The 9,045-nt window shown below is 43.6% G+C and overlaps 1 protein-coding gene across 1 annotated transcript in view; it reads right to left on the bottom strand.

Moving 5' to 3' along the window:
• The window catches only part of LOC108839714 (protein DA1-related 4-like), a 25,767-nt gene extending 17,613 nt beyond the window's left edge, over nt 1-8,154 (bottom strand). The window contains 1 exon segment of the mRNA XM_057001522.1: nt 7,647-8,154. Within this exon segment, the coding sequence (XP_056857502.1) occupies nt 7,647-8,035 (389 nt within the window). The 5' untranslated portion in view covers nt 8,036-8,154.
• Between the last annotated feature and the right edge of the window lie 891 nt (nt 8,155-9,045).

The following is a 9,045-nucleotide window of genomic DNA, read 5'->3' as shown; positions in this document are numbered from 1 at the left end:
TAGTCAAATCCTCAGCTGGAGAAGACCATATCTCCCACTTAAGGGAATGCTTCGATATCCTTAACAGTCGATATGAAGCTCAATCCCACTAAAATACTTCGGGTACCCTCAGGCAAGTTTCCTAGGCTATCTCGTAATCCGAAAGAGGCATTGAAGCCAACCCGCAGCAGATAGCAACCTTCCTAGAAATGCCGTCACCTAAGACAACAGAGAGGTACAGAGATTGACTGGACGAATCGCGGCATTAAATCGATTCATATCCAAGTCCACCGATAAGTGCCTCCCATTCTACAATCTTCTAAGAAATAATAAGAAGTTCTTATGGGACGAAAAAATGCGAGGAAGCCTTCAAGCAATTGAAAGGTTACCTCTCCGAACCTCCGATCCTATCAAACCTGTAGTAGGAGAGCCATTGTACCTGTACCTCGCTGTATCGACTGCTGCAGTTAGCGGCGTGCTGGTACGAGAGGAACAAAACGAACAATGACCTGTCTATTACACCAGTAGAGTTTGATAGACGCCGAAACAAGGTACCCCGCAATGGAAAAATTAGCTCTAGCAGTCGTAACAGCTGCCAAAAAATTGCGACTTTACTTCCAATCGCACTCAATCGTCGTAATGACCTCACAACCATTACGAATGATATTGCACAGCCCTAGCCAGTCAGGGCGATTGGCTAAATGGGCCATAGAGCTCAGTGAATATGATATTGAGTATAGACCTCGAGCAGCAGCGAAAGCTCAGGTCCTTGCCGACTTTATCATTGAACTAGCATCCGAGCAATTAGACTCCGAAATGGAATCTCCGAAGTGGAGCCTGTATGTCGACGGAGCCTCATCAAACAGGGCTCCGGTGTCGGTCTAAGGCTAACTTCTTCAGCAGGAGAAACCATTGAGCAGTCATATAGGCTCGGATTCAGCGCCTCAAACAACGAAGCTGAATATGAAGCACTAATCGCAGGGTTGAAACTCGCCCTAAGCCTCGGAATTCGAGAGCTAAACGCTTATAGTGATTCACAGCTAGTAGCTAGCCAGTTTCACGGAGAATATGAAACGAGGGACGAAAGAATGGGGGCATATCTCGAAGTCGTCCAGAACCTCACTAGGCAGTTCGACAAATTCGAGCTAACAAGGATCCCACGAGGAGAGAACTCCTCAGCAGATGCGTTGGCTGCTTTAGCCTCCACGTCAGACCCCCTCGTAAAACGGATCATACCCGTAGAAGGAATCGAAAAACCAAGCATCGACATAGCTACTAAAGCTGAGATAGACGACAAGCTAACAGAGCAACCCGAAGGTACCTGCCCTGAAACGGTAGCTACCCAAGTTCTCACAACATTTTGGTTCCCAAAAACCAGAATACGTAGCTCTAAAAAGCATACCTCCCGGAACACAATCCAAAACACGGAAGGTATTCCTCGAAATTCAGACTCCTTGGAGCCTGATCTCACGAATACCCCCGGGGCACCAACTCAGACCCACTCGTCTGCATAATTAAAACCAGAAGCCGTTCAGCTCTCCAAAATTCATCTGGGGGCACCATCCAGACTCCCTGGAGTCCAATCCTACAAATACCTCCGGGGACACCACGACACCAGGTCCCGAATAGGAACCTCCCTCGTCTCTTCATAACAAAGTTGTAAGGAGAGAGGATTGGAGAATTCCAATCACGCAATACATCCTGGAAGAATAGACTCCACCCAATAAATGGGAGGCTCGGAAGCTCAAAGCATTAAGCGCGAGATACTGCGTAATCGAGTCTATCCTCCACAAACGAAGCGTTTTCGGACCTTACCTAAAATGCGTCCATGGCCTCGTTGCTATGAGACTCATGAAGGAAATGCACGACGGCTCCTGCGGGAACCACTCTGGAGGAAGAGCTCTAGCCATCAGAATCAAAAGACAAGGATATTTCTGGCCTACCATTATTGCAGACTGTGAGGCCTATTCCTCTTCATGCGACAAGTGCCAGAGGCATGCACCGATTATACACCAACCTGCGGAAAAGCTGTCCAACATATCTGCCATTTATCCATTTATGAGATGGTCCATGGACATCGTAGGACCACTAGTAGCATCAGGAAGTGGAAAGAAGAAGCTACGCTTCCTCTTAGTCCTAACAGACTACTTCACAAAATGGATAGAGGCTGAAGCTTTCCAACAGGTAACCAGAGTCGAGGTCGAACGATTTGTGTGGAAAGAAATCGTGTGTAGACACGGCGTCCCATACGAAATCGTAACTGACAATGGAGGACAATTCATATCCCACGATTTCAAAATATTTTGTGACAAGTGGAATATTCGCCTGACCTTCTCAACACCTCGCCGACCTTAAGGAAACGGCCAGGCGGAGGCTGCTGATAAATCAGTATTAGCAAACCTCAAGAAACGCCTCGGAACCCAGAAGGAACTCTGGTCAGAAAAATTACTTGAAGTACTTTGGGCATGTCGAACCACCCCACGAAAGGCTACAGAAGAAACCCCTTTCTCCTTAGCATATGGGATGGAAGCTGTCGTCCCAGCTGAAACCATTGCAGGTAGCCTCCGCCAGGAACTCTGTACATCCGATCCCGCAGCTAATGATCAGCTCCTAACAGACAGCCTCGATCTAATCGAGGAAAGACGGGACCGAGCTCTGATTCGCATTCAGAACTATCAGCAAGCAATGGCACGACAGTACAATTCCAAAGTCAGGCCCCGACAGTTCGCTATAGGTGACCTAGTACTTAGGAAAGTTTTTGAAGGAACCAAGGAACCAGATGCTGGAAAGTTAGGAACCAACTGGGAAGGTCCCTATCAGATCATCCATGTAGTACGACCTGGCGTTTACAAGCTCCGAAAGGTGCGAACCAGGGTACCTGAAATCAGATCGTGGAACGCCACGAATCTTAAGAGATACTATCATTAGGTACCTAAAAATTCCTGAACTACGTTAGGCTTGATCCTTGACTGGGTACGTAGGCAACTCCGTCATGAGTGCAGCCCCAACCTCATTTCAACACTTTGTTCACCACAACTAAATGGGGCATATGTCTGATTAAAATCACATAGCCCAACCAGCAAGTGTATGATCATTATAATACAACAATTGTATGATTACCATGATACCATGTATCCAATTATCAATAAAGTAATTATTCTCGATGGCTCAATTCTTTAGCAACACAGGTCCCTGCAAACACGGACCTAGGGTCCTAAAATCCTTCGGATCAGCTCAGGTCTCCATGAACCTGGACCAAATGTCTTAAAATCCTTAATAATCTTGAAGGTCATGAAAATCCTTCAAACGAAATCAAATTTGATAAACTAACCTAAGGTCTTAAAAATCCTTAGAAACCACTAAAGGTCTTAAAATCCTTCAAGCAATATCAGGTCTCAACGAACCTGGACCTAAGGTCGTGAAGTCCTTATCAAATCTCAAAGGTCTTGAAATCCTTATCAAATCTCAAAGGTCTTAAAATCCTCATCAAATCTCAAAGGTCTTGAAATCCTTAAAAACAAATGTCTTAAAATCCTTATCAAACCTCGAAAGGTCTTAAAATCCTAAGCAAGTCTCAATGGGTCTTAAAATCCCACAAACGAACTCAGGTTCCCAAGAACCCCCACCTAAGGTGTCTAAGTTAAACTTAGGTTCCTAAAAACCTTAAGCTAATCTCGATATTCCAAGAATTCCTCTTAAGGAACTAAAAACGACCAAAGTCTTCCAGACTTATCATAAAACCCGATTATGATAAAATGTCATATTTTACGACTAAAGCGGAAAACTTAAAATAAAACTGAAAACCAAGTCTTGATAGATAAAAGGTTTAAAGGCCTCCTCAGGCCGACGAAGGTTCAAAAGACCTTAACAGAAACAAAGGTTTAAAAGCCTCCTCAGGCTATAAGTCTTAGAAATAAAAGAAACCAAAGCCCATTGGGCGGAAATCCTAGAAACACATGAAAGAGCCTCAGCTCTTAAACTTCCTTGTCATCCGAGCTCTTCTCAGCTCCCTTGCCAACCGGATCATCCTCCTCAGGAACCTCTTCCTCCATCTCCTTGTCGCCATCTCCAGGGGCGGCTTCGACCGGGGCTGAGTAAGAACCCACCAATCCCAAATTAGAACCGAACTCTCCAGAAAAGGAGAGATTAAACATATTAACCTCGAAAGTACCTGAGCTCTCAGAGAGCTGGGGAAGAGGGAGCTTGCCGATCGAGAAATCCGAGATCTGAGCCTTCTCGTACGCCGCAACAGCCTCTGGCATCATTGCCACCAAGCGATCATACTCGTCTTGAGTGCTCTTAATCTCACCATCCAGCATGTCTTTCAGGAGCTCGGTGTTGGCTTGAATCTCTTGAGCATGAACCAGGAGATCGACTTCATCCTTCTTCTTGGAGAATTTCTCCTTGACAACAACCAGAACTTTGTTGTAAGCATCAGCTACCTCCTTTTTTCTTCTCCGGACGGCTAGCCTGACCTCAGCTTCCTTGTTCTTCTGGCTGCTCTGGGATGAAGCAATCAGCTCCTTGACTTGGTACTCGGCTATCTTCCGAGCAGCATCCAAATCCCCAATCTTCCTATTCTTCACCTGGAGGTCAATCAACTGGCTTTTGATTGTCCCTTGCTGAGCATCACACTTGGAGCCGAGTCTCTTTACCTCAGCTTGGAGATCCGAGATCAGAGCCCGAGTCTGATTGAGCTCAGTCTTGTTGGCCTTGACCAGATCAGTGACCTGAGCTAATTCCTCACCACTGGGGGCATTGCGTAGGGCGTCCTCAAACTTGAACTGAGCCCTGTTAATAGCGCCAGCTAGCTACAAAAAACAAAAGAAAACGATTTAGTAAAAATCTTCCAAAAATAAATTAAGCTAAAAAGTTGAAATAAATTTCATACCTGACCCATGTGATGGGCAATGTCAACGTACTCATACTTGTTCGTGAGATTGGAGATCGAGGGGAGGGAACACCCGGTACTCTTCATATGCCTCATCAGAGTAGCCAAACCCCACGAATCATCCAAAACCGATCCAGGCTTCGAATGAGCAAAGTTCCAGCCAACGGTTCCTCCTCTAGAAGAGGAGGAGGAAGACCTCGAAGGTCTGTCAACCTGGTCAGTCCGGGACCTCTTGCTCCTCGGAGGCTCAAATTCTGGAGGATCCCTCGCCATTTGAGGATTAGCTTCAGTCACCAGAACCTCGGAGGGAAGGCCAACTTCCTGAACTTTAGGCTCCGAAGAACCAACACCTTTATCAGGAGCAGAGCCTCCCTCGTCAAGAGCTTCCTTCACAGAGTCAAGGAAGGATCCTCCTTGGTTCTTATCGCTTCCTCTAGAGGAGCTGGCAGCCTTGGTCGATCTGCCCCTGGAACGGAAGGAAGGCTGGATAGGCATCTTCTGTGAATGAGTCTTCTCGGAAGTACTTGCTCCGGACGAAACTTCGAATACTGAATCACCTTCAGAGACTGAATCGTAAAAAAAGATTCATTAACCTCACAAGAACATATTCGAATAATAAAAATTAGAAGTTATCAAGGGAAGGGTACCTTCTAAACCAGCAACCATCACTGAGTCAGGGAAGGACGCCTTGTATCGATCAGGGAATCTAGCTGACCCAACTCTCGAAGTGGTATAAGCTCCCCAATTATTAGGGCTGTGCTGCAGCTTCCTGTGAAGAGCTCTGGTGAGTTTACCAGACAACTTGATAGGATCCTCAACTTCTGCAAAAGGAGTCAGAAGACAATTAGCACATCGTGATAAGCAAAAATAAACATGCAAGCATATCCCTAAAGTCCTAACCAGAAACGTCAGACCAAGAGGTCCTGAGGTCTCGGCCTAAAGGAACCGTCGAGGGATCAATCTTGACATAAAAGTACTTCTTGCGCCAGTCATCGTCACTGGCCGTGAATTTGAATATGCCTAGCCCTGGACGACCGGGGAGGTAGTAGGTACCACTTCCACCATCCTTGGAAGTACTCTCCTTTATCGAAAAAAGACTCATCAGCTCGGCCAACCCCACAATAACTCCTTCCTCCTTGGCCCTAGTGATGAATCCGTTTATCACTCGGATAACCGAGGGACAAAGTTGGGGAAGGGCCAGTTGGTAGTGATTTAGGAGGTCTAGCAAGAGGGTGGGGAGAGGGAACCTAAGGTGGCATTTAGCAATATACTTCTCATGAACACAGAACAAACCCTCCGGAATGCTTTCAGGGGTTTCATCTTCGGTACAAGCCCTAGCTAGGTCACTAATGCCGTGGGCTTGAACGATAAGGTTGGCGACGTCTTGGCTCTTTAAGAGCGACGGAAAGTGGGGTCCAGAGGAGGCACCCTTGCCACTTTTCTTCTTCATCCTTTTGACTCTTGCCCCGATCGAATCTTTAACTTTCTTCTTCTTGGCGTCCTTCATCTTCTCTCCGGTTTCTTGTTTAACCTTCATAAGACGAGCACCGGAAGTAGAGATTTGAATTTCGCCGGAGCCTTCTTTCTTACTCATGATAAGTAAAGGGAAAAGAGAAGGGAGGTGAAAAGGGAAGAATCGAGTTGAGATGAACAAGAATGGGTTCTCTAGAGAGCTTAAGGATGAAGATCAAATTCGATCTAGAAACAGAGATATAAAAAAAAAAAAACATACGGTAAAATAAAGGAAGGGGGAGAAGTTACCTTGGAAACCGTCAGAGGCGTGGAGGAAGTGGAGAAACATGCAGTTAATACTCGCAGCTTTATATCCCATCATGTCTCGAAAATCGGAAACCACATTTCAAACTCCCCTTAATCTGAACCGTCGATTTAATCGAAGGGAATCAATAGCCGTTCGATTAGATAGGAATATACACGGTTGAGATAGCTAGTAATCATGATATCAACAAGAAAATCTAGGCTGGACGGCTAGGTCTAGCTCCCGAGAATAACGAAACCTAGTCTCGAGAGCTGGGGGCAACTGTTGGGCCCAAATATGGCCCATTAGCTGACGATAGAACCAAAACGAGCATTGGGTTAAGATGAAGCCCAACGCGTATCGGCGACCTGAGCTAAGGTTTATTACGAAGCCGGAGGCTGGAAGCTAAAGGCAGTCTTCGAAGAGGTCACGATGAAGAGGAAGCTCACATCACAACAGAAGGAGCATAGGACCCGGTCAAAGGGGAAGCTGTTGCGGATTTCTCAATAAGCGGAGAGGATCTCGGAGATCAGTTGAAGACAATCAAAAGAAGTCCAAGGCTATTTAAAGAGAAGGTTGAGGACTAAGGAGAAGGACGAGAAAACCCTAATTCATTTACATGATTACTGACACCATCTTTTAACATTTTTGCTATCTTTGTAATCATCAAGAAAAACATCTTTTGTAACCACTCTTTTATCAAAATCATCAATACAAATCGAAGTTCATTCAACAAGTTATTACGGCATTCAGCCCGCGTTATCTTTCTTAAACCTTTCCTAAACCTTAAACCTGATCTAAAATCTAGGAGGTCAGTTTAATCCCTCACACTAACCATGAAGTTTGATACCATGTTACTAATATGTCTAATTCTCACCTAAAAGCTACCTATATCACTTATATAATACCGCTATTATTCAGAAATAACTTTAAAATTTAAAATTTGGTAACTGAATAAATGTTTTAAGAGCACCAAGTATAGATATACACAAAATATGATAAATATAAACATATATGAACCTTGATTGGTGCATTGTGATGTATCCAGCCTCCAGCCATCTATTGGCCCACCCGTAAACACGGGTTAACGGATCAACATCGTAGAACACTGGGACCATCACTTGCATGCACTTGTCTTTCGGACGCTCGATGACCTCTACGAACTTATGACTCCAGGGATCGTTTACCTTGACTACATCGGAAGTAACCACCACAGAAATCGCATGATTCTGATCACCGGAGAAGGAGTTGATCTCCGGAAACTCGCATGCGTCCACAGAAAAAGAGATTCCTTCCCTGTGCAAAGCAGTAGAGAGGTGGCTGACGAACGAGTACTGTTCCGTTCCCTCACAGAAGATTCTGACGCTGTGACTATTGTTTTGTGGAGCTGGTGGATTCATAGGACCCATCTCTCTCTAGTCTCCTCCCCGACGAACGAGAGAGAGTTGGATGGAAACCACTTTACCTTGATTGAATATGCAGCTAATATGTCTCATCTCTTTTTTTTTTTTTTTGTAACACCATCTCTTTCTTTTTATTATTAATTAAAATTGGTTTCAATAAACTTCTATATTTCATTTACAACAAGGTTTGGCTAAAATGTAAACATAAAGAAATTATCGATTGTGTACTACTTTTTTTTTGTTCAACGATTGTGTACTACTTTTATGCCTTAGGGACCACCTAGTTTTACACAGTGGTGTATGTAATAAGATATCCTGAATTTTATTATCACATATTAAAGAAAATTATTGATTAAGTTTTCAAGTTTAATTTGAAATATCCAATAATCTATATATTATTTTGCATTTTATTACTTTTTAAAAATTTATGAGAAATTTGAGATGTAAACATTTTTAGAGCATTTTTATTGTAAATGTTTTCAAACCTGAGTATCTCGCATAAGTAAAAAAAATTGTATTTAAATAAATTGATATCTCAAGTGTTAGAAATAATCATGTATAAATACCTCAAAGTAATTTAATATACCTCTGCATGGATAAAATATCAGTTTTTTTAAATACAGGTTTTTTATTAATGTGACATACTCAATTTTTTTTTTCAAAAAAAAACCCTCCAGTAAACATGTCTCTTATGGATCTACATTTAAGTTAGAATCAAAGAAAATTCGACGGAGATGTTTCTCTAAGCACATATGGTGGATAGAATAAATTGGTTGGGGGACCTCCATTGAGGTGCTGATATACAATAATTGGTAACGACTGGAGCAGGCGAAAACAGCCGTCATTGTAACGACGAAATTTCTTCTCTAGGTAGCTGTTTCAGTAAATATCTATTTGAGCCAGCCGTCATTATTATTATTACCTCAGAAATAATTTTAATCGAGCGAGAACGGTCTAATGGTTTTGATGGAATTTCGGTTCCAATATAGATCTGGGTTCGAATCCCGTTGATTATT

This window comes from Raphanus sativus, chromosome 2 (assembly GCF_000801105.2).
Source record: "Raphanus sativus cultivar WK10039 chromosome 2, ASM80110v3, whole genome shotgun sequence".
Lineage (NCBI taxonomy): Eukaryota > Viridiplantae > Streptophyta > Magnoliopsida > Brassicales > Brassicaceae > Raphanus > Raphanus sativus.
This window is presented reverse-complemented; position numbering and strand designations above follow the sequence as displayed.